The sequence below is a fragment of the Trachurus japonicus genome, chromosome 4, assembly GCF_045865225.1.
Source record: "Trachurus japonicus isolate A0001 chromosome 4, Traja_1.0".
NCBI lineage: Eukaryota > Metazoa > Chordata > Actinopteri > Carangiformes > Carangidae > Trachurus > Trachurus japonicus.
The window spans coordinates 7595459-7620865 of NC_140910.1; the positions used below are offsets into that span (position 1 = coordinate 7595459).

At 41.2% G+C, this 25407-nt stretch overlaps 2 protein-coding genes across 2 annotated transcripts; one reads left to right on the forward strand and one right to left on the reverse strand.

Moving 5' to 3' along the window:
- The first annotated feature begins 952 nt into the window (after nt 1-952).
- On the forward strand, nt 953-9898 carry atp1b1a (ATPase Na+/K+ transporting subunit beta 1a). The gene is made up of 6 exons (XM_085773658.1): nt 953-1182; nt 5131-5259; nt 6718-6873; nt 7125-7309; nt 8333-8416; nt 8521-9898. Exons 1-6 carry the CDS (start codon nt 1089-1091, stop codon nt 8776-8778), a joined length of 906 nt encoding a protein of 301 aa, XP_085629784.1. The 5' UTR covers nt 953-1088; the 3' UTR covers nt 8779-9898.
- nme7 (NME/NM23 family member 7) lies at nt 9341-25123 on the reverse strand. Its single transcript, XM_085773657.1, has 12 exons — nt 24965-25123; nt 23448-23549; nt 22969-23135; nt 22104-22214; nt 21163-21213; nt 20764-20971; nt 20544-20649; nt 17681-17745; nt 17095-17163; nt 16747-16848; nt 10530-10637; nt 9341-9971 (listed from the first exon to the last, which is right to left on the reverse strand). Exons 1-12 carry the CDS (start codon nt 24965-24967, stop codon nt 9939-9941), a joined length of 1125 nt encoding a protein of 374 aa, XP_085629783.1. The 5' UTR covers nt 24968-25123; the 3' UTR covers nt 9341-9938.
- Between the last annotated feature and the right edge of the window lie 284 nt (nt 25124-25407).

Here is a 25407-nt window from a genome sequence, read left to right on the forward strand (position 1 = left end):
TGTGATTCGTTTAATCTTACACAAGTATTCCCTAATGAACACAGTCTGGAGAGGTAAAAAACAAAACAAAAACACACGCACACACACACAAAAAACAAAAACAAAACACACACAGACAGCCACACAATAATGAAGTCATCCTCTGATTTCTCAGCACAGTATCCTCATTGTGACTCATGACCAAGTGACACTGAGTCTGAGCACATGGGTGGGTTTTAAATCATCAAATTTTTGTATTCAGCTAAAATAATCTATCTACCAAAAATAAATGGTAGGCTATTTTTAAAATAAATATGTTTTTCCATCCATCGGAGAACATATAGCCTAGCCTAACTAGAAAAAACCCTTGAAAGTCAAAGTTTAAACTTGAGATGAGTTGGCTAATGTTTAGGCTACACTACACACTACTATTTTTCCTGTTCCAGTAGCCTACCTGTCTACTCATTGTTCTTCATAACACTCAACCCAACAAGATGACTCTCCTGTAGTAGCCTAGTCTTCAAACTACTATACAACTTTATAGCTAAAGAGTTCTGGCCATGGCTCTGGTTCTGGTTCTGGTTCTGGTTCTAGCGTTATCAGCCGCCATATTGGATGTGAACGACACATCGGTTGCTCGGTTACTATGACACCTGCATCATTTGAAACGACCGTGTGTCAACTGGAGGAGGGTCTGGCAGGCGAGACTAACTGTTAGTAGACATTTTCTGTGAAGCCTTTCACGCTCTCCGTACGTTGACTACAGTGTTGTGTGTGCCGCCCTCGCCCCCGCCCCCAGCCCTTCAGCCGACGTCCTCCGCCCTTTTCTTTTGCCTCTTACGCAAAAAGCAGCGGAAGATTGTGATTTGCTGGAGTCCCCCCCTCCCACTCGGGGGGTAACTTATTACGGGAGTTAGCAGGCGGAGCCGGTTTCCCTGAGAGATAAATTGTGAGTGGTACAATTGGAGGAGTCGGGTACGAAACTGTCCTTTTGCATTTCCTGTGAGGGACGGGTAACAGTCAGTCAGGGCTGAAAGTAAACCCGGGCATCACGGTTAAATCAGACAAACCGTCAGGAAAAAAGAGGAGGATACTACCGGGGAAGCAACATGTCGGGAAATAAAGACAGCGACGGTGGATGGAAAAATTTTTTGTGGAATTCAGAGAAGGGGGAGTTTCTTGGACGTACAGGGATCAGCTGGTGTAAGTATTTTTTTTTAAATTTCACTGAACTAACGAGCACAGCTGTTGTTCATACACGACGACGGAGAGTCAAATAACCAGTGATGTACTGGAGTGGAGAGTGACTGTTGGAGATGGGCTTTTTTCTTCTCTTTTTCCCTCTCCGTGTCCTGGTCGTGTAGACAGACAGACACACAGACACAGACAGACAGACAGCACCTGTTAGAGCCCAGTGACTGTGACATGCTGCGTCGTGACTTCGGTTTTTTAATGGAGGCTGTAGGTAGAAGTTGGCCCCGAAAAATCTGAATAAACTCCTCTGTGAAACGGCTGACCTCTCAAAGTTAGCCTGCTAGACATGCTACAGGTTGGATATAGTCGCAATTAAGACCAATTAATACATATGTGTTTTATAAATCTGGAAACTCGCACTTAAAATGAATGACCCCCCCCTCCCTCCCCCTATCACACGCGTTTGCACTGACTGTGTGGTGTCATAAATTATGTAGACAAGATTTAGGCTACAATGGTCAAATGGTTTTCTGGTGAATAACGTTACATTGTAATAGGAAATGGTCGCCCGAGGCGTTGACCCCATCGGGCCATTCATTAATAAACGTCCTTTATGAAAAGGTCATCTTGAAGGACAGTGTGGTGGTGGGCCAGGACTTTTTTTTCACTGAGCCAAATGGTGAAAGTTGGGGCCGCTCGTTGTCTGCTTGAGTGGACCACCCTTTTTGAATTCAGTCTTTTTGAAGAAAAAACAGAGGGCATTTTATTTCCACCATTAATAAGCTTGGATAGCTAATCTCTGGCTGCTGTGCACAGGCCTGGTTGTTCTTCCCTCCCTTTCACTCAAACCCGAGCTTAATGGATTCAGCTCTAATCGTTTTACCAATGTTTCCAATACTTTTAAGACGAGAGCAGGCTCGCCTAATACTCCCAGCAGCGCTTGTTGATTTGATAGGATGACTGCTCTCTGTTAAATAGTGCTCTTTAAGCTCACTAAGGCGGTTTTTACGAATTCTTCAGTCTTCTTCCTTGGCTGAAACAGCCAGATTCGTCCAGACACCACTTGGTAACATGGTGCCGGGGAGCAGATCACGACTCACATGTCTCAAGGGCCGCCCCTCTCCTTCAACCACTTATTTATTTATTTTTATTTATTTCCTGGAAGATAGGAGCTGTTGCTCGGCATGTTTTCTCCAGTTTCCTCTCACTCAAACCCTCACGTTGTTTTTTCTTAGCGAAAAAGAAAAAGGGGGAAAAAAACACGGTAATCCAGCTGTAACATCGCCCTCATGGCTGCTCTGTAGTCTATAGCGAGTTTATAACGAATTTGCCGAAGCCGCTCCAGAGATGACGTTTTAAATCACCACTCGCTAACATGGTAGTCATGTTTCAGTCAGGTAGTCACGGTGTCGGCGGCATCAGTCACAGGCTCAGCGCTGCGGTGCTGTTTGTTGTCAGGCAGAGTAATGTCGCACCATGAAAGTCAGCGGTGTTGCTCTAAAAGCAACAGGTATGTCTGTGCCCTTGAGTTGCTGAACCGACCACAGCCCCTTTTTGTGGGAAAATGTCCATTACTTGGGTTAACACGACATTTGGAGCCAGTCGTTAGCGTTCGTGTTGTTTTTCTTTTAATGTGTGGAAATATGTTGAGGAAACGACGAGTAGTCAGCAGCGTGAGACAGGAGGGCGCTCATTTCTTCACCGCCCAGTGCTTCTGTGTGCTCGTGTCGTCGTGTTGCTCAGCTCTGAGCTCGTGAAGCGTGGAGGGAGGGGGGGCTCACCAGAAACCAACAGTAAAGTCTGTAGACATCAGTGTGGTGTGAATGTGCCGATGGCCCCCTTCACAAGACGCTGCAGCAGTCTGGTGGGGGAGGCGCTCTCCATTCAAACTCTTCTTGCCTTTCAACACTACCAGGCCCAGTTTCTGAGCGCAGTTCAGTGTGAATATCTGGCCTTTCTGACGACAAAATGGTGTTCACAATCACACACACATGTTCTGACACACAATTGATCTCCTGGTAGTAAAAAGCCTAATGCAGGGCCTGTGTTGATTTTAATGGGTTTAGCAACAGTCAACTGAAATGAATAGTAACTGGGGGCAAAAACACCGTCCTGTAGCCTGGCAGGCCGGTTCACCTGATTTTCACATGCACTCACGAGACGACGTGTAATTTGTTTTGCAAATACAACTTGACCATAGAACAGGTGATGATTCTTAACAAATAGCCTGTAATTCAACAGAGGGGACAAAAGACAATTAGTTTTACACACAGAAATCTTGCCACCATAGCTGCAAAAAAAAAAGCAAACCATGCTTAAACATTGGAAGCAGGTGCTGTCTGGTAGTCATGTCAACGCAAAATCAAGGGTGTCTGTCTTCGCTGTAGACATTTTGATATTGACTCTTTGCTGTTTTGCTGTCTGACACATTTCCCTGTGTCTACTGGGAGCTTTTTTTTTGGTAGTTGTGGTACGGGTCAGCATTTGACCATCGGGGACTTGTTCCTGATCTCGTGTGCTGAAACACATCGGCTCACATCTCACGTGTCTAGGAGGCGAGAGTGAGACAAATGAATCAACTCTCCATTGACAACAGTCTGTGGCAGCTGATCAAGTTGTGGCGGGGAAACCTCCGAACAAACCCGCCAAACTGGTTTCACCGTGGCTGCTACGCAAATCTAACAACAGGCAAAAGTCAGTTTGTCGAGGTGCAACTAAACAGAAAACATATCAGTCTCTGGATCCATGGTGAACTAGCAAAACCTCGTCTGTGGATGTTCTGTGATCAAATGTTGAATGAAGTTTTTGTTGAACGATTTGAGATAGGAAGGCAGGTTAAAGAGTTCATTATTAGGAGCTTTGAATGGCCACATTCCTTTTACAGAAACTAAATTAATGAACGCAACAGCCAAACCCAATACAAGAGACGCATGTGCAGTCAGGTAAACCTGTCATTGCAGTATAAGGAAATAAAAGTGAATTGCTTTAAAATGATGCTCTAGGATCAGACTAGAAAGTAACAAAGCCCGAGTCATACACTGTTCTGGAGATTCTCAGATCTGTGATAATCTCAAATAACATTTTTACCACCCCATCATTACATCACAGAGTTTTAGCATAGATGTTGTATTTTATAGTTGGAGATCAAGGACAAAATGTGATCAAAACCTAATTACTGACACACAACACAAAGGCCACAGAGAGTACAAACTCAAGTTTTCCTCCACCACCGAAATTCACTTGAAGTAGCCAAACGAGAAATGCCAAATTCAAGTTTCCCTCTCCAACAATGGCAGGAATTAAAAACCAGAGAAAGAAACAATGGGCTTGTTTTGTTCACGTAAAAGTGAGGACAGTGTTTTTCTCTGCCCAACCTGTAGTAAGTGGCGACACAGCGGGGGAAGGGGTCGGCTGTGACAGGAACCACCAGTGACTCATCTTGTTCTACTGGTATTGCAGCCCTCCCGCTGTTGCATAATTGGGTGAAATTTTGAATTGGGTAGGAAAAAGAAAACCTGTCTTTGTTCTAAAAAGGGCTTCAGTGATGGGGAAAGAAAGGGGTCACACTGAGCGGACACAGTTTTTGGGAGGATCTATTTAACACGATTCTCGAGGTTTTTGCTTTTTCGCCAGGAGGTTTTGTCCAAATGTTGATCTTTAATGCTTACAGTTCCCTTGACAATAAACTAAGTTGTTCTCCATGAAAATAAAAGCCTCCCTTGTTAAATTTAACGTCATCCGGTTCAGTTCATTAAAAAGCTGGTCTCATGATGTTTAGTAAAAGATCATAAAATAGTTATAAAGCATTGTTTTTAGTGACCAACAACAGACATTTATTTACAATGAAATAAAACAGCAAATTATCAGGTTGACATCAGACTGTTGTACTTTTGAATCTGCTTCTCATTTGGTTTATTTTTGCATTGATATTGATGATATCTCCTCTTCCCCCTACAGTTAAGATCTTCCTGTTCTACGTGATATTCTATGGATGCTTGGCTGGGATTTTCATTGGGACCATTCAGGCCATGCTGCTTACATTAAGCAACTACAAACCCACCTATCAGGACAGAGTTGCTCCCCCGGGTAAATATGTTCTTTATGTTTACTTGAACCTTACTCGGTGATCTGCTGGATGTGTCATCAGCTCAAAAAACGAAACAGATGAAGAAGGAAAGCAGTGATCAGAAAAGTTTTTGGCTGAGTGTGTGAGATAATGTGGCCGTGTGCCTGTCTCGTGTGATTATAAATAACTGTTGGGGTGTGCCTGTGAGCCGTTACTCTATCAGGAGTCTTTCTGACCTTAGATAGGTTCAGCCATTTTGTCCTTCACTCCTCTCAGCCAGTCAATGTTTCTCCCCTCAGGCTACAGGGGAACTGGTGAAGCTTACACCCATTGTGGCTGAAACAATTCATGTATGCCACGGTTTTGCGTCACAGCCTCGCGTGTTTGTATATGTATCAGTGGCCGCCAGAGTCTCCAGTTTATTCTTAATAACAGAAAAAGATTTAGTTGTGTCTCAGCTCAGAGGCCTCTAAGCCTGTTTTGCTGCAGAAAAAATTCTAATCTGTAATCTTTCGGGAACAACACCATTGAACACTGCCACACTCTCACTATGAGCGTTTCGAAATTTCCTGTAAGCTTGGAGTCAGTGTAGGTTTTTTTTTTTTTTCAAGTGCCCAACCTCGACTTGTTTGCACAGCACATGCTCTCTCTACCCTTGGCGGTATTTTTAGCAGCCAGTGTAAATGAGTGGCTGCATGCACACGGGTTAGTTCTGCCGTTTTGTCCGTCAGCCGTCCACGGCTGTTGACAATGACAGAGAAGCCCGGCAAAGCAACAAAGTGAGTGTGTGGAGCCGAGCGCTCTGAGCTCAAGTGAGTTTCCAGTAGTGGCACGATAAAGGAAGCAGAGAGTGGTTAGGTTTTTTTTGTTTTTTTTCTCTCTCTCTCTTTTTAGAGCCCGCCTCTCACTCTGAGGCTAAAAGTTTCCATTGTGAGAGAGACACACGTGAGAGTGGATGGGTGGGGACGAGGGATTGGTGAACTTTCACAAGGCACCACTGAAATTCTAATGACTAAACGCTGGTTCCCTCTCTCCCCGCTGCACGCACGACTCCGGGCTCGCTCATAACTACGGCAACAAATAAACAAATCCACCAGTGAACCTGGAAAAAAGGTTCACAAACGTCTCCTTTCCTCACGCTCCCTTGCCCATCTCATTCTCCTCATGCCACGCCTCACTGAGGCCTTGTGCACAAGGTCTGTGGAAAATTACTGCTATAAAGAGCTGACAGAGACCATCTGAGGAAATCCCCAAGACCCTACATTGTGTTGTCCTAAGATAATAGACAGGGACTCTCTGGGGCCCACAAAGAATAGCTTGCACGAGACACAGTGTGGCTTCTGTCAGGAAATTCACTTCTTTCCACAAACAAAAGGAGTTTTATACTGGTTCAAACTGTTGTATTTAATTCTCTTTAAAGTCAATACATTGCCCTTAAAGTTTGTAGTATTTTAATCAAACAACTTTCTGTTTTTCAGGTCTGTCACACACCCCACGCTCAGAAAAACATGAGATTGTTTACAACAGGACTGATGCAAGTTCATATAAGAAGTACACCGACAGCATGGATAAGTTGCTTGAAAATTATGAAGAAGCTAACCAGACTGATCAAAAGAAATATGAAAACTGTGGAGGCAAGTATAAGCCAATCATCAATCAGGGACTGTCATACTCTCTGGCTGATCCCTGATGGGTATGTAACAATCACCAATCAAGATTTGTTACTCATACGTACAGCCCATTAACTTGATTCTCATAAAAAACAGCACCTTCATGTTTGGGAAATGTCATCTTAATTTCTTTATACAAATAAGCGTGTGTTTGATCGTCTTGAATGTTTCTAATGTGTCTTTTTTTAAAAAAAAAATTTTTTTAACCTTTGTAGAGGTACCCAAGACTTACATTGATCGTGGACCTCTGGAAAGTGGCGAGGGACAGAGGTCAGCCTGTCGTTTCAAGAGGACCTTGCTTGGGGACTGCTCAGGATTGGTTGATAAATCGTACGGCTTTGCGGCTGGAAAGCCCTGCCTCATTGTCAAGCTCAACAAGATCGTCAACTTCAGACCACGGGTAGGTGATTTCAGCATTCACACTGATAAATTTGACACTTCACAAACTGCACATATTGGTAAAAATACACATACAACAACAACAGAGATACACATTATATGTCATATGCTAATTGTAATTTTTTTAAAGAACATTTCTTTCTGAATATCAGTCAGATGTTGAATTTCTCTTTGAGCCTGCCTATTTTCAACTCATTTTACACACAAAGTGCAATGCCTCTACTGTTATATCAAATTATATAGAACCTTTGGTGGCCCGGTCTGGGGTCGAATGCTAAGGGATCTTAAGCTGTGGCATCAGGAGCATCTGGACTTTCATGTCAACCTCCTATTTAAACAAGATCCTTCTCACTTACTTACCTAGTGAAAAAAAGCAACAGACACGTCAACAAACCACTGGCAGAATGCTCCAACACCGGCGATAGTACACTGTTCAGCTAATTTTACAGGATCTTATTTCACTCGCTCGTGAACCTGGCCTGACACTATGAAAGCTGGTCGTCTGACCTCGCTGGAGTAGAGCATGAACGCTCCAAAGTTGTAAGACGGGATAGGCGACTAAACTGTCAGCAGGTAGAGCTGCACAATGAGATTTTTTAAGAGAAACGTTCAGAACAAAGAAGAGTCCTCGTTACGCCGCCTTTGCTTGTTTACACTGACCCAAACAAAGTGATTTTTAGATAGCTGGTCCAGGATCAGCAACCAGAGGTGTCACGTGTAACACGACGGTGCTGGCATCCCACCCGCCCACTCACCCTCTCATAGAGATGTTGGTCCGGCTCTGCAACCCCCCACCCCAACACACGCACACACACACACACACTCCACGGTCCTAGTTTTTACACAGAAGGAGGAGGAATAACAACCCGCTTTAAAGTTTCACTGCTTTAAAAGTCTTTTACACGGTTTAAATAAATAAACTAAATTCATACTAATTGGTGTGAACCACTTTTAGCAGCATCAGGTTGTGTTGGTGATCAAACCTAACTTTACAGCCCACTCATCAACCATTCTCTTTTGTCAGGCTCCCGCTAGCAACGATTCACTCCCAGAGGCTCTGCAGGGCAAAAGCCTGGATAACCTGATCCCCATCCACTGCAAAAATAAGGTATGTTCAAAGATGACAGCATCCGCCCACCATGTACTGGCACTTATATACTGGGATGGAAAGGTTTAGATTTTCAATCTAATGTCATCTTATCATGTTTGCAGAGAGAAGAGGATGAAGGCATGGTCGGAGAGGTCAAGTACTTTGGCATCGGCGGCGGTTTCCCCCTCCAGTATTACCCATACTACGGCAAGCAGCTGCAGCCTCAGTACCTGCAGCCTCTGGTGGCCATTCAGTTCGCCAACCTCACCGTGACCAAGGAGATCCGCATCGAGTGCAGAGCATACGGAGCAAACATCAACTACAGCGAGAAAGACCGCTATCAAGGACGTTTCGATGTTAAGATCACCATCAGCTCATGACCTCAGCCATGACACGCACTCTCATTTTAAAAACAAATAAAATGTAGAGAAAATTAAAGAGTTCAGATAAAACACCACTAGTCTTTGAACATTCATAATATACAGGACCTACGCTTAATCCGTGTGCTTTACACTAGCTTTTCTGTGTGTTTGTCGAGGGTTAGTATGTAAAATACAAGAGTAGCAATAGCAAATATTTATTCTACTGTAAATGAAAATATTCCTTGAGCCATGGGATGTGTTCATCTATTACTGTAAAACCGCAATTCCACTACTGATGTGTTTCTGTCCCCAAAGTATTTCATCCTAATGTGGTTTCTATATATTTTTGGAGTGTCCAGTGCTGTAGTCTAGTCCTGTTGTAATCTCTTCGTCTTATGTCAGCTTTAGTGGTCCAAGGTGTGTGCGTGTGCGCGTGCGCTCGTGTCTGTGTGCAGGTGTCTTAGTTTATGTGAGTGTGTGAAGTGCGTGTTAATGTGCTCTGATTAACTGAAATACTAGCATGGTACTCTGAACCTTTAAGGCCCATGTATGAGTAAATGACTGCGCTCCATGGAATCTCTTCTTTCTTCTTTTTTTGATTGTTTCTTTATTCAAGTTGTTAAAAGTTGACTGTGGAAGGATACATTTGTACACCTTTTCTTTGTTGCTCACCTTAGCTGTAGGATATGGTTTGATGACATTTCTGTTTGATATTCTTACATCTTGTTCATTCTTAATTCATAGTGTAGAGCTTTGTGGGTCCAGCCTAGAAGACTGTCACCTCCATGGAAACAGTGGCAACTCAGTGCTTTGAAATCTGTTTTGCTGGAGACATCACATGACGTGATGCTACTTACTATTGAATGTTTTAGCCATTTTCATGGTGGAAGAATTTTATATTTATGCAGTTGTACATTTTTTTCAAAGTGTAATGTATGAATCCAATACCAAAGTCGCTGGTCATAAAGTTAGAGAATATCAGAGGCAATGCAGTATCCCGTGTAATAAGATGTTTAGTTGGTGTGAAATACTTAATTCAGTGTTGAAGATCAAAACACTTGTCAGGAGTCTGCTCTTGTCACTTTATTTAATCTGCATAAGGCTGAAACAATAAAGAGAAAAATGAGACAACTGTGAAGTCTTTGAGTCCGGAGTAAACATGTTTTTCTTGTTCGCATTCACCCATCCAAGATCTTGAAGAAATACTGCACCTGGAAGAGGAAATGAAAATTAATTACCCGGCCTTCAGAATCAAAACAAAACATCAAAGTATCAGCCTCTGTTCTCTCTGTCATAACACAACAGTCGGAGTGAACTCGCCTCCGTACAAGCCTTTCTTGGTCACTATGTCCCCGTCTTGGGAAAATGGCTGCTCAGTCAGTCACAGGCTAATGTTTAACAAGGAGGCATTTGTCCAGGCCACAGATCAGGAGTTTTTCCTGAACAATGACGCTCAATGGGTCAGACCCACTCCCTGTTAAACAATGGTTTTGTTTCAAATTCCTCTTGCCATTCTTGTTCTCCTCAAAACCAGTGTGATCTAAGGTTGCCCCGAGCCCACAGAGCAGAGTCATGAGACTCGGCTTCACACTGTCGAGGGGGTTTTGTTCTTGGCTAAACACAAGGTAGTTATGCATGGACTGGAAGACAATGAGGAAACCATTTGCGGGATCAGAGGCACTTCACAGATGAAATAACGTGGGTGCTCTCTCTAGTACATGGACAGCACAAGCATGTGTGTGTGTGTATGTCACTGAAATGCCACCCACCTCCAGAACACCATCCTCAGGGAGGTCTGTGCAGTGGACTGCGTTTTTCACTTTGTCTTTACCGTAGAGAGCACGCAATGTGGTTGGACGAAGATGTCGTGCAATTTCCTGTTGGGTAAAATAAAAAACATCTGGATTGTGATTCCTTTACTAATAAAACACTGAAAAAATCATTTTTTTTAGGAGCGTTCAGCTTGAAGAGCACAGACGACACAGATGAAGACAAGGGCAACATGTTTCATTGCAAATATCAAATTAACACAATAGTGACTTCTGAGACAGAACATCCTGTACTGTGGTGTGTGAGCAGAGTGATTACTCAGCGGCTCAACATGTGATACTGGACAGGAAATGACAAAACTCTGACACTCAGCAAACTTCTCACACACTGACAGTCAGGAGACAGATTAGCACAACCTCCACTTTACAACTCATGATGTAAGAAATGTTGGGCCGAGCCCGAGCACTGTCTGAGGAAATAATACTACAACAGGTAGTGATGTATTACCTACGGTCCTACTAGGATTACTAGATCATTACCATGTTGTTATTATACCACATTTCAGATTAGATTTTTATTAGTACATAATGATTAAGTTCAAACGACACCTCTACAGCTCCATATAACTCCACTCCGCCTTGGGTGACAGTCATCATTTCCATACATTTTCAGATGCACTCATAACGACACACCCAAAATAAGGTGTCTTACATCTCAGCACGCCTCTGAACTTCTGCTTTCCGTTGCTCATGAAGAGTTAGTTAGTTAGTTAGCACTTCTTCTTCGGGCGGCAGCTTGGTCTGGAGCGCCTGTCTATTTCCTTTCAACATCAGACACTCCCAAGGTCAAAGCTGGGCTCTCTTGCCCTTTGCTACTCTGTGCCGGGAAACACAACCCTCCCACAGGGTCCACCATCAGGGGAGGAACACTATGGGAATAATTCATTCTCTGAAATGACTATTAACTCAGAAAGGAGTGCAAAGGTTATGTAACATATAGTACTTGTTTAATGTTTGATACATTGGGAAAAATGAGTCATGTGAGATTTTGCTGTTTTGAAAAAAAAGTTTTATCTTTAATGAGCAGTAAGGCCAACATCAAAGAAAATACTCTCCCACTGCCCCGCTTTGATTTAAAAATACATTTGTATATCCCCCCCACCCAAAAGAAAAAAAAAGGTTGGTTTTGTCTTTGTTTCGTGAACTATAGAAAGTGGCAGTGGTGTTGCGGCACTGGGATATTTCCTGTGACAAGTTCTTTATCCTGCGGTGGTTTATGGAGGACGCATACAAAAGGCAGGAGTGAGTTTCAAGGTCGTAAATCAACTTGGCCTTCCCCTCAACGCGACTCAAAGCTAAAAACTCATGAACAGCAAGCCTCCTGCTTTAAATGACTATAATATGCAACACTTAACTGACTGTGAAAGAAAAATATTCCACAGTTCAAGGATCATGGGAACTGTAGATCACCAGGGAACTGTGGCTCAACTCGGTTCTATTACAGCGTTTTTCCAAAGCATGTAGCATTGTGTATATGCTATCTTATGATGTTCAATTAGGAAAATCATTATGGAGCATTTGACTATTACAGTGCCAAGAATGTACAAAACCCGACACTTACATCGGATTTAATGTTTGTTTTTTTTCCCCCAAATATGTGCAACTCTGAAAATGTCTGACTGACTCTGTGTGAGTGTTGAAAAAGAAAAAAATCTTAGTAAAACTTTCAGTAATAGCTGCTTCTGATTGGATAGACAATAATCAGGAAACAATAAAACAAACTGTGAAAAAGGAAAATATCATGCACAAGCATTTTTGATTGGTAAATGGCAGCCATGTTTTCAACTGGTCAGACTGTCATGATCTTCAGAAGATGAATCCTGCTCACTGACTTGTCATCAGTGCAGCGTTTTTATGACTTCACTTCATAGTTTATGACTCCTTTGGTAATTGGCAACTGTTCTATTCTATCTAAGATGGTTATCGTAGTAAACACAGTAGCTTCTTGGCATGAGCATTTTAGCACTGTCACTGTCAGCTCACTGAAGATGGCTTTTAACTCAAAAGGACGACTGTGTCTTCATACATCCTCTGTGAGCTGATAGCATGGCTGTTGGTGTTGTTCTATCAGTTGAGCGTCATTATCAACGGTGAAGGGCGGAGACCAAACAATGTGGTATTTCAAATATCTTGCTAAATAAATAAATCTTGGTATTGCCGTCCTATGGTGTTAGTAATCCAAGCAGTTACAGCAGCAGAACTCCTGTTGTGGCTGCTCATCTCAGAATCTCAGAATAAAGGATACAATCCTGTACGACCTCAGTGTGTGTCCCTGGAGGCTAAATACAGCATCCTGTGCGGAACTATCTACAAAATGGATCTGACCAGGTAGCTGCATGTCATTTATGTGCCACATGACACATCAGACTTAAGCCAAGGATGGCAAAGGGGAAATTAAGGGGGGGATCTACCTAGAGATAAAAGAATTCTTTGCAAAGCACTGTTCTCGGTAATTGCATTAGTTACCCATGAGTGACCTGCTGTCAGTGTTTAATTTGATTTTAATGGATCCCATAGTGTGCCGGACTGATGATCACGTAACAACTTCAGCCTTTTGTGGACAGAAACGGCCATGGAGGAGTGACCTGCTGGTTACATGACTGTCCCAGAAATCAAAAAGTCTCACGTCTTGATCCTTCATGCACTGCTGACTATGCAACTTTTCTTTTTTTTTTTCCAAACCCACACTTCACTCCGGACCGTGCATCCACACATACATACAGAGCTTCTAGTTAGAGTGACCAACTGCTGGGGGGGATTTAAGAACGACTTACAACTTTGACACAATGAAAGAGACAAAGATTTCTGTACACAACAGACACAAAACTGTGTATATGTAGATATGAATACATGTAAAACGGTAACACTTTATAATAAGTACACACTATTAAGCATTAGATAAGCATTAATAAATACTGAATTCTTCATTTATAACTAATAACGCATGGATACTCATTAGAATGTAGTTTATAAATGCAGTTAGAGCTTATCAGTGATGAGTAAAACACTTTTAACTGTGTTTATAAACTACATACATATGAGTATTCATGTGTTACAAATGATGAATTCAGTATTTAATGGAGGATTATTATTCATAAGTCTTCTTTTTATTTGACCATAAATGTTTAATGTGGCTCTGATGACCATCTTCTATTCCTCTTGCCTTAATTACCTCGTACTGTTTTTATCCTTTTACGACCATCACTACAACAGCTAAGACTACTGTCACACCTCTTGATTTTTATTGCACATAATGACCGACCAGATAAAGAATCTACGCCTTTGAACAAAATGTCACATGTACACACACACACACACATGCAACATACTCTTAAAGGGACAACGAGGAGTTTCTATTCGGTTATAAAAAAGTCTCACGTTAATGTGGATGAATCTCCACTACCCACACTTGTTAATGGCTCCATTTTCGATAAATATATCGTTTTGTCTCTATCGTTATTTTGTTATTATTAGTGGTGGCGGAAATGCTGGTCGAGCCAAGCAGCGTTTCCTTCGTGGCGAGTCATGAGAATAACGCAGCCGAATCGCCGTTTATGGTCGAAACTACGACGGTATGTGAACCTCTTTGAACCTCTGACTTTAATTCTTGATGAATGAAAACATGAGTCCGTCTTGCGCCGGTCAAAGAATTTTACGGTGCGCGCATAGGCTCATAAATGTAGTGTGAAAACGCTTCACTTTTCCAAAACTCCTCGTTGTCCCTTTAAATCTCAGTGGAAGCTTTTCACAGTTCCTTCTACAGTAGTTGTATTTTCTCTTAAACAGCAACATGCTTTTGTTTTAATCTGAGTCAGTCAAGGTACATTTGAGTTCTTCTTAGATGCATCTCATGACAGTAATGTAGTGCGCTAAATTTAGCACAGTGGCCACCAGCGGTAGCTAATATCCTTTTTCCACAAACGCATTACATAGATACGTTGAAAATCAATACGTAAAGCATGTTTTGTCTAAGCCTCGTGTAACAGGAAACTCAGGCCTATTTGATCAAATCTTACATTCATCATCTGCTGTGAGACAAAGTGAAGCAACACTGCACTACCTGCCTGTAGTTACGGTTTTATTACATTTAGAGTAAACTTAAATAAATAGATGAACAAATAAGTAAAGAAAACAGTACACAAGAGGGTAGAGAGTCCAGGCTGGGCCAGGGCTGGCTCACAGAGGACCGTTGTGTCTGTCCACTCTGATATCAGGACACATCACAAGACAGAGCGCAATCTCATGACCGGGTGAATGAAAGGCAAGGCAGCTCAGGGTGTGGAGGTGTGAATACATTAGGGTCCTTGTGAGATATAAACGGTCTAGTTGAAGACTTAACATATCTACAGTCTTATACTTTGATGTTTCTGGTCTCTTCACAATTAAAATCGACTCAGACACGATAAACTGTGGGGTTTGAGGTTCATTAATCCAGCCATCCAGCTGCACAGTCACGTGCTCATTCACACAAGACCTGTGTTGTTTATAGATTAGTCTTTAGTCAACTGGAATTAATCAATAGCCTATTCTTATCACAAACAACTGACCCTTAACTATTAATACACAGTCTGACCTGTACATACAGACTGAGAGTGCAGTGATTGTCCTGTCCAATCTGTCGGCCTGATAATGATGGGTGGAATGTATCTGAAAAGAAAATGTGCTGTACTTTGGTACTATCTTGTCAGAACAATGTAACATGGAGCCACACATGCCCTGTTGGTGACCTCATCAGATGGCCTCCAACACACTGGTCTAGTTTACGATTTCTCTCCTCTGAGATTTCAGGGTGCTGCTGTGACTCTCCACTTATCTCATGTATGAAATGTCTGAGCTCCACTGAACAGGGAGGAGTGCTAATGTTTAGATTCTTTGTCAGATACCACTGAGGTGAGTCTGAGGTCACAGAGTGATGAAACTCCTCAACCTCCCACTAAGTCAGTAAAGTCTGAGGCAATCAAAGAGGTCACAGAAGATGAAAACAAGATAAAGCAGCTGAGAGAGAAAACAAACAGTTCCAATTTCAACATTAAAATGTTTAGAGCTGCAATTATAATGCCACAACCCAAATCTTGTGCTTCACTGTGTTTTTGATGGACAGAAATGTATTCAGTCATAAAGCTACATGAAGTCAAAGGGCCTTCCAGTAAGTATTAACTGGTAAGGAACCAAACCACAGCCAGCACTGAAGAGGGTAGCTAATAAAATAACAGAGGGCGGTAGCAAAGGTTTAATTATTTTGGCATCAGTGAGCTGTGGTGTAGTGTCATGTGACCTGGAAATCATTAGCTAATTAACAAAGGCTTCTCCTGCTCTGTGGCTGCAATGCCAGTAACATTTTGACTGTGGCCCGGGAGGAGTGATGATTAAGCACAGAACATATAATAAACACAGTACTTGATTAAAAAAAAAACACAAACAGAGGAAAGGCTGAGTCACGGACAAATGCTGAACTTGTGGAGGAATTGTGCCTGTGTGTGTGTGTTGTACCTCTTTTTCATGGTAACAACCCAGTGATTGGAGGCAAAGCCTCTTATCATTAGATTTCACATCACGCACTAACGCAGCCCTACAGCGCTGGTTACACTGTGCCCAGGAACATGCACGCACGTGTTCACACACAAACACCAGCAAATCTTCAAAATGTAGACTAAACAGGGACCTATGGGTCTGACTGGGGTGGATGACTGTATCCCAGATTCTACAATGAAATCTGAGCTCTGAAGATGTGACTGGGCTTAAACAGGGCTACAAGACAGAGGGACTGCCACATAATAACCTGTACTGGCTCCTTCTACACTCACAAATGAAAATATTCTCTGAAAGACTAAAACAAGACAGTAAAAAACAATGACTCCTAATTGCTTGAGCTTCCACAGGAAAAGAAATAGCTTCTTTTTTTAGGAGAACTTGACTACAAGATTGTTTCATTAGTTTTAGCAACATACTGTATATATATGCACCAAATAAACTAGCATTTAATGAGAACATGTTTTCTGCTGCCTCTCTCTGACTCTGGCATTTGGAAAACTCCAACAGGATGATGGGTGAATAATCAGTTGCAAATGATACATTGATTTTGACCAATTTTAACACATGACCTTTTACTTGTAGTGCAGAATCTAGAGAGGAAATAGGAGAGGATGTTTTGACTCACTGGATCGGCGGGCCCACAGAATTGCCTGAATGTCTGTGGCGCGTCTGTGCCGTTGATCTCTAGGACCATGCAGGGGCCAGAACACAGCTCGGTCACCATGCTCTGCAGGGAAGTGAAATACAGTCAAATGTGTTGAAACTTTAATAAATGAAGATTAACTGAATACTGATAATGATAATATGCAATGACAATACTCGATTTGGCTATATTACAAACTCTCACACTCATCTGATCCTGTCAAAGGATTACGTATTGTATGTATTTCTATTGTTATCTAAAGTAACAATTTACAGAACCATAATGCAGGTACTTAACATGATGGCACAACAACGCAGTGTTTATACTCACGGGATAATCTGCAACAACACCTTTGTAGACTTCAAAGAACTCCTCAGCATTTGCCTGGTCCACATTGAACTGTGAAAAAAGAAGATATTTATCTAATTGAATTTTTTTTTTAAAAAAGGGCACTTTGAGGGATTTTTTCTTGTAATTTCATTATAGACCTTTTGTAATTTTACATTGAATAAATCCAAACTAATATATCAAAAATACGAGCTCATATTCTTTTATTTTATTCCTTTTAGTGCCCAACACGCTCTGCATGATAAATCCCTGATTGATTTATTTTTGTCCTACGGCCCAGACTGTGCATCACATCTGATTTGGCGAAACAAATGGACTGTGAGAGGTCACTGTTTGCAGCAGTGACGCTGACTTCAATTATGAGGTCAGGCTGGAGCAGAGTAAATCAATGGAGTACACATATTGGTTACATGAGTATAGTTAAGATATATGAGTGTAGGAGCAAATTACATTTACTTTAAAAACTGATTTACATGAACACCGTCAAATGATGTAATGCTTAGAAAATGCATGATGGGTCTGCAAGAGCAAAACACAAGAACATGAGAATTATGTGTTAAACATTTACCATCTGAAGGGCTGAGATTTCAAACCCAGCTGCAGATATGGAGTTGAGGATCTTGCCAGTCAGACCTGTGAACACATCAAAGCTGTAACTATTTATGGTCTTTTATGAGTTTACATAAACCGTCAATTCAGGTGCTTAGTGCTGCAATAAACAGTTCGATGCGGTGCTTTGGCAATAATCCAAGTTATTATTTCATTTTTGTCAAGGAGCTACTGCAATCCTACTGTTCAAATAAAAACCTTATCATATGTTGCAATGACCTAAGACCACAGTGTCTCCTTTGCGCAAAAGCACAGTGAGATTGTCTTACGGATGTCCTGACTGTTAGAGGACGAGATATATTATTTTTGTCCCCACTTCACAGAGACAGCGTCGCACATCTTGTCGCTGTGGCTGTGCATTAATGTAAAAAATGGTGCGGTGGCAGGGACAGAGGAGCAGCGGTGACAGTGAAGGTCAGACGGCTGCAGACGCACATAAATGACAGAGGGCGCCAGTCTCATAATCTCAGTCTAACATCCTGATAAAAAGGTGGCCTGTGCACTCGTCAGCCAAGTGTCTACATTTTTTCCATTAATATTAAAGGCTGGCGTGTGGAGTCACGCCTCTCTGTTTGGGACCGGGTGTAGACTAGTTTGTCTCATTGGGGTAATTAGTTGGTCCGGTTACATGTTTATCAGGTGAGTAACCACCTCCTGAGTCCTCCGTGCCCTCTCCAGACAGACTAGGATAGGCACACTCTCAACGCAGCTCCCAAAAGCAGCTGGTGCTGTTGCTAGGTGATCCTATTCTGGGTGCCTGGCAACAGAAGCTTCTCTATTCCAGTCATGTCTGATTGCATTTTCAGTCACAACTTCCTTTGTCGCGGCTGTGATTGGCTGCAGCCCCCGTACACATAGTGTATGTTAACCTCTTAAATGATCCTCCAGGGAAATCAAAGCAAGCTTTTTTGTTTCTATTCGTCTTTGAACCGACTTAAAGCCTCAGCTTGAGGTCAGCTCGCTTAAACCCCACAGACTGAGTTTCTATTTTTGTCTCAGACCGCAGGTGTCAGATCATGACTGATGGTAAACACACTGCATGGTCACATTAAAATTTATGGCCTTCCAGTGATGTAACTCCGACCCAAGAATCAGATAATGTGAATGTAACCTCTCGCAAAGCCGAAATGTTTACATGGGCTTAGTTTGTGCGTGGTGCTGTGATACCTGGAGACTCTGCAAAAGCTGAGTGTGGAAGACAGAAGCCAGATCAAGCAATACATTATGTAAATTCAGTGTACAACACCTTTTTCATCTCAGGAATTGTGTCTGGATGTTTTTTTTTGGTAGTACAGCAGGACTTTAATTACTGTTTCATCCACAATGTTTTTGCAACATGAATGTCAAAAGACAAATGGCAATGCAGCAAGTGTGTGTGTGTGTGTGTGTGTGTGTGTATGAATGGGTCATAACCATGTCGTTGTAAAAGAGGGACTGTCAGTTATAGTGTAAACAGTACAGCCCACTTGAGGTGATGCAATCCAAATACCTACCAGGCTGGCAGCACAAAGGAAGATTGTGTTTACTTTGTAAGCTTACATAAATGCCTCCTATGACAAAAGCCTACAGTGGAAATATTCAAATAAAATGTACTTGAATGTTAAAAAATAAAACATGTCTTTAACAGCAAACTGCTGAAAGCATCGGGCTGAATGAACAGCTGTTAATATTTTCTAAAACAAAACTGAATGACTAGGGAAGGGAACTTTTGACAGTTACAGCACCGATACTAATAAATGGGAGTTATCATTTATAACCACTAGCACACCTGTGTACTCCCCGTTTTGTAGGAATTTAAAACTGTTGCTGGTTTTGAGTTTAGCAGTTGCTCAATTATAACCTGCAAAAACAAGCCTGTCCATACTTGTGTGGGTCTTTAATAGGTCTATTCTCATCGAGCTTTCTCACAGCAGACTCTTTAACTTGCCATAGCAGGAAAGTGAACAACAGCAATAAGATCAATTATGACACCATTCCATGTAGGTGCGGCAGAGAGCGGTGCCAGTGAGCAGCATGCAGAGAACCACGGTGTTGGCAAACCTAGTTATCATGCTGGCACAATGAGGATTAAAGATTGAAATTAAAAATTGAGAGCTCTTAACTCAGCAACATTAATATGGTGTCAATTCTGCTTGGTCCCTTTTATCATAGTTTTCCGCTCAGATGTTCCTATTGAATAAATATTAAAAAATAATAAAGGCCTCTCCAAACAGCATGTCCTTTCATCTTACAATGTTAATTGATTTTTCAAAAGAAGGGTTCACATAGTGTAGACAAGTGTTTTTGGAACACAGAGAAGCACAAAGAGGAAGCACAATGCCTGTATATACTTTTGAGACTAAATGTAAAGCTAGTTCAAATCACATGCCATAATATTACCACTAAGAATAGGTACTGGAGTTCAAATCAGGAGGACCATAGATCAGATTATGTTACATGGCAGCATGGTTCATTTTAATGCACTGCGTTCGGTCTTATATGTCCTGAACCAGTCCAGTCAACAATTTTTTGTGTGCATACTTCGGCTCCGTGCAGAGAATTGCAAATTTCACAGGTCAGAGCTCTAGTGGCATGCTCCATGAACAGGGATCAAGGCAGGGATTTGGAAAAATCCAAAGCCAAATTTGGTCACCATGTAGTGCCTTTGTGGGACCGAAAACACGTTAACAGCCATAGGTGGAAGGGCTTATACAAGCCAGTACTTTTCACACTGCAGCTGGTTGAATTACAGATCAACAGACAGATAGAAGTAAATGCATGTGTACTATGGATGTAAATAATCTTGAGATGCAGATACCGTTGAGTAGACTTGTGCTCCTTACCTTCTGATATGGCATGAGGTTTGATGATGCAGCATGTGCAGTCTGTATAGATAGCTGTATTTGAGGGACCGTGCCCAATTGTGGATGGGAAAAAATATTCAAGCTCCTAATAAAACAAAGAAACAGGAAAAAAAAACTCATAAGGTCACAATATGTGGCATTCGTTGGAGCATGGGCTACGACGGCCATGTGAACATGAATAGAGGCTTAATGTCATTACTCTTGCTGCTGCGGTAAGTGAGTCAGAGCCATGTCCAACATTTTTGATGCCATCTGTTCCAAACTGGGCACGGACACTCTGCGGGGCCTCCCTCCGTGCCACAGCAGAGTCTGCAGGTCCCAGGAGCCTCCTCCAGACAGACACAGCCTCATCACCCATCAGCTCCATGGCAACCACAGGCCCAGAGGACAAAAACTGCACAAGGTTACTGTAAAATGGAGCATTCGTTTAACCGCAGTACTTACCAGCTGTACCAGGTCAGCTGCATTAAATGTGTCTACATGTCACTACAGGATCACTGTCACAGGTTCAGTTTATCACACTGACCAGTCACTGAAAAACCCTCATGTATGTTCATCTCTGCTCAAAACTGAAAAAATCATTTACACAGACACTCACTTGAAGAAAGGCTTTGACTGATGCTCCACATAAAAGTCTGTCGCTTGGCTCCTATAAGAAAACCATAAACCATGCAGTTATTGGCTGTCCAAGGTAGCTTATGGTATCGACTGTGTACCAAACCAACAAAAACATTTACACAGGTCAGTAATATTTTACAATTACATTAACAGAACTGGTTCCTACTTAGTGTGTGAGATCTTACCTTCTTAACCATTTGGTAAAAGACAATGATTCTGAGATGATATTAAAATAAATCCCCGCCAATGATAACTTCAGATTTATGAGGGAAAATTACGGGGCTTCAGCAGCCTTGGGGGATAGGTCTCGTATTTTTAGACCCACTGTTTTTCCCACCAGAATTTAATTCCTGACAGTGTGGAGAGGGCTTAGAGACTATTATGTTAGCTGACAGAAACGGCAGCACAATTTCCTAGTAATTCTGCATTAAGTTTTTGTTTCATAGCAAAAACACACAATAAACTTACCGGTAGTTGGTTGTATTATGGTCACAAAAGTTAGTAATTTAAGAGAAATAAAAATAAAAAACTCTATTTAGACGCAGGTTGATTTTTTAGTACAATGTTGCACAGTTATGTGAATAAATAAAATATAAAATGAAATAGGGCCTGGGCACGTTTTTTTTTTTGTGTGTGTGTGTAATTATATTCTAGTCTGACTTGTTTGATAATTATTATTATTACAGCATGAATGAACACCTAATAAAACAGTCAGCAAGTAATTAAAAGCAAACCTTGTCTGGGCTGTGGAATACCATATGTTCCTAATGTGTGTGTGACAGCAGAGCCATCCATCTGTTTGTGTGAGGATACCCACACCAAACAGCCTGTCTGCTTCTTTGACAAGAGGTTCTCTGATATATTACCAGACTGCGACTTGGAGTATTATTAGACGGTGGCCAGTGAGGTGTTTGACCTTACCATGTAAGCTTTGTCATTTTGGCTTTGGTCACAATCAAGTTGGAGGAGTATATCAGTTCAAGGGCATCTCCGATCTTGGTAACAACATCTGGCTTTATCAAAGCAAGAGTTCTTGAACAATGAAGAGAGGACAAAACAAAGAACATAAAGAGGAGAAATGCATCAGTATCTGAGAGAACAATATCTGACATTACAGACAACAGGAGACATGACATCTCACACCATAGAGAAACACTTCTGCATTACAGGAAAGTAAATTTATGTAAATTCGCAAAGTGTTTTAGATAGGGTCCTGTATTATAGCTGAATATGCATTAGATAAAAGGGAAATTGTGGTTTACCAAATGCTGACAACTAGTTCTAAGTTGTTGGCCAGTTCTGCAGTTTTTTTTATCAAACAAGCAAAAAGGAATGTATTATGAATTATAGTAAAAAGTAAATCTTATATTATATTGTGTGTTTGATCAGAACAGATCTGTTATTTGGCAGATGGAGGTTGATGAGGATGAAGCATACTCATAATACTGTATCTAACGACAGAAAATAACTTTTCATCAAATGATGAAAATAAATGTAGTTAATTGCAGCTTACACAAAACATGTTACAGGAAATCAAGAAATACAATGACTTTTATTTAATCAATTTAATTAACAATTTAACCACCATCTTCACCGCTCTGGAGACTGAGTTTTTTTTTGTGGCAGCGAATATGGTTTATGAGTATTTTTTGCATAAAGATGGATTTAGGTTAAAATATATAGATACATAAATAAAGATCACATTTGGATTTAAATTACAAACAAACCTGTGAGGCATATAACTGGTGAGGATAATACAAATTTATAACAGCCAAAACAATCATACCTTTCATTTTTGCTGCCAAGTTTGTTTGCCGTGTACTGGTCCCCATATTCAATCAAACTAAGCTGCCGTGAGAAAACATTCACTCGATTCCCAACAAACAGGTCCTCTTGGTGGACGTCCTCACATTTGGTCCTTCTCAAAAATATCCGCTGGTTCTTAACATCAAACTGCAAATAAAAATAAACATTTCAGTTATTTTTCTTAAATGAATGTGATAAATACTATACCATATTCTGGCATTTATACAAATGTCAAGTACTCACAAACTCAGCAATTAAATCACATACACTCCAAGGCTGTCAATGTCGTGTACATTTTTTTGATGGAAAGAATAAATCTGCATCTTACCCTACCAGTCTCTTTAAATCAAACATTCTGATTTAAATGCTAAAAGGCTTTATACAACTGTCTTGTTTTTCTAAGTAGTAGTAGTAGTTTTCTAAATGAATTATTTATCAATTGAAATATTAAATGTCTACCATTTCCACTGAGCTATCTTTGGGGTAGTAGAACAGTTGGTAGCGACGCTGGAGAGCTGCAATAGGGTCATACCACTCAGCAAGAAAGGCGTAGCGTTCCTCCTGAAAAAGACAAAGGATGGCTCAAATCAGATGAATATGGAGGCACAAATTAACTCATCAGACTGGTTTGTAAACATGAAAGAGGTATCAAAATGCTGATTGAAACCATGAGGCTCAGATACTAAATTAAAACTTTTATGTGAAATTGATTTGTTTAGTCCTCAGTCTAAATTACTGTCACCCAAAAGGTTTCATAATTACTCTCCCTAGGAACAAGGAAAAACAGAGTCCAAACAATTTAACTTTGCACCAGAAACTATAGTCTGTGTCAGTGGGCCTTTTTCTTTTGCCATGTTTTAGTCAATGTACTACAACTCATGTACTTTACATTATAGGTAATTATTTTCAATGAGTGCTTTTATGTTTCAGGTTTTTCAGTGTATCTTTACAAACTTCTAGCTTACTTCCAGCTCATTTGTTAGCACTGTCACATCGCAGCAACAGAGGTCTGTGTTTGGCTTCCTGCACCCTCTGTGCAGACAATCACCATGGCAGCTCTAATTTCCTCCCACAGTCCAAAGTCATGCGGACAAGGTGAACAGAAGACTTTATTCTGACTCTGGTCTGAGTGGGTTTGAATGTGTTAAAGGACAGCATGTTCAAGATGCTTTCTAGTCTTCAGCTTATTGTTATATGAGAATGTTTTAGCTCCTGGAGTTGGTAAATAAAATAAGCAATCCTCTCATCTGCTCTACAAAATAGTAGGGTTGATGTAAACTCCATAAACATGTTTTCATTGATGGATGAAAGTGTTTTATCAGACCAATCATCCAGGAATCAGCTACTGTGTCAGATTCACAACATATGGAATACATAATGTATGGTCCCTTTTAGCTTACCCACTGCCACAGGAAAGTCAAAGTTCATAAACACTGACCAGTAGGGCTATAACGTTAGTACCTTTGAGTGCTGCTGGTCACCCCTTCACAGTTACAACCAACCTACTGACCCCCCAAATTAGATGATCTTTACACGCATTAGTGTATATTTTAGCTGAATTAAAAACCCCTTTCCCCAACTTTATGTTCTTTAGTTAAAGTAAGGCACCAACATGCTGAATTAAAGTTAGCGAGATTTTAGCTACCGGATAACTTAAACATCTTCTTAATTTAGTAGTAGCTGATAACATTAGCTCGTTTGTTGTTATTTATTGTAACAAATGTGCATATAAATAATCGGTTGCTTCATTTGGTTTCACAGAAGTGCCTACATAACTTAAACAACACGCCAAGGAGTAACGTTAGTTTAGTAAGAAGAGTTAACATGCTAACAAACTGATAACATTAGCGTAAATGCTACGGTTGTTATGCTAACGCTAGCAAACAATTGTCGGCTTGGTGCGTTCAGGGGTACCGAGGTTCGCTACTGTTGTCGGTACTTAACTCATAACTGAACAGGACACATTAATAACTTACCATATCTACAAACTAATAAATATACACACGACCCACTACTGTCGGTGGGTTGTAGACGTTAGCTGCCCGGGCTAAGCTTCGTTTCTATAGTAACTGTAGTGACAAGCCAAGGTGCATTCATGGAACGCTGTGACGGTAACTTCTTACAAGTTTTGAAAATGCAACTTGCGGAATTTAACCAGTCATTAGGAGGTTGATGTTGGTGTTCATTCATGTATGAGGAGGGGTAATATGTACTAAAAAAAGAAACCATTTGGGTAGTTCACATGGCTAAATCACATCTGGAAAATGTCACATCTGCATGGTGGTGCTGCAGGGTGAAATGACGTTCAACCTGCCCACTGCTGGAACCAGAGGTCTCAATGGAGATCAAATCTGCACAAATTGGATTAAAAAAAGATGTTCAATGTTTTCTTTTTTCTTTTGTTTTGTTGCTTCTTTTA

Coding starts and splice junctions, on each gene's coding strand:
- atp1b1a (XM_085773658.1), top strand. CDS start 1,089: ATGTCGGGAAATAAAGACAGCGACGGTGGATGGAAAAATTTTTTGTGG. Junction 1,183..5,130: donor ACGTACAGGGATCAGCTGGT/GTAAGTATTTTT, acceptor TTCCCCCTACAG/TTAAGATCTTCCTGTTCTAC. Junction 6,874..7,124: donor GAAATATGAAAACTGTGGAG/GCAAGTATAAGC, acceptor TAACCTTTGTAG/AGGTACCCAAGACTTACATT.
- nme7 (XM_085773657.1), bottom strand. Junction 23,136..23,447: donor AAGATAGCTCAGTGGAAATG/GTAGACATTTAA, acceptor TTTTATTTGCAG/TTTGATGTTAAGAACCAGCG. Junction 16,849..17,094: donor GTGTTGTTGCAGATTATCCC/GTGAGTATAAAC, acceptor ACTTCCCTGCAG/AGCATGGTGACCGAGCTGTG.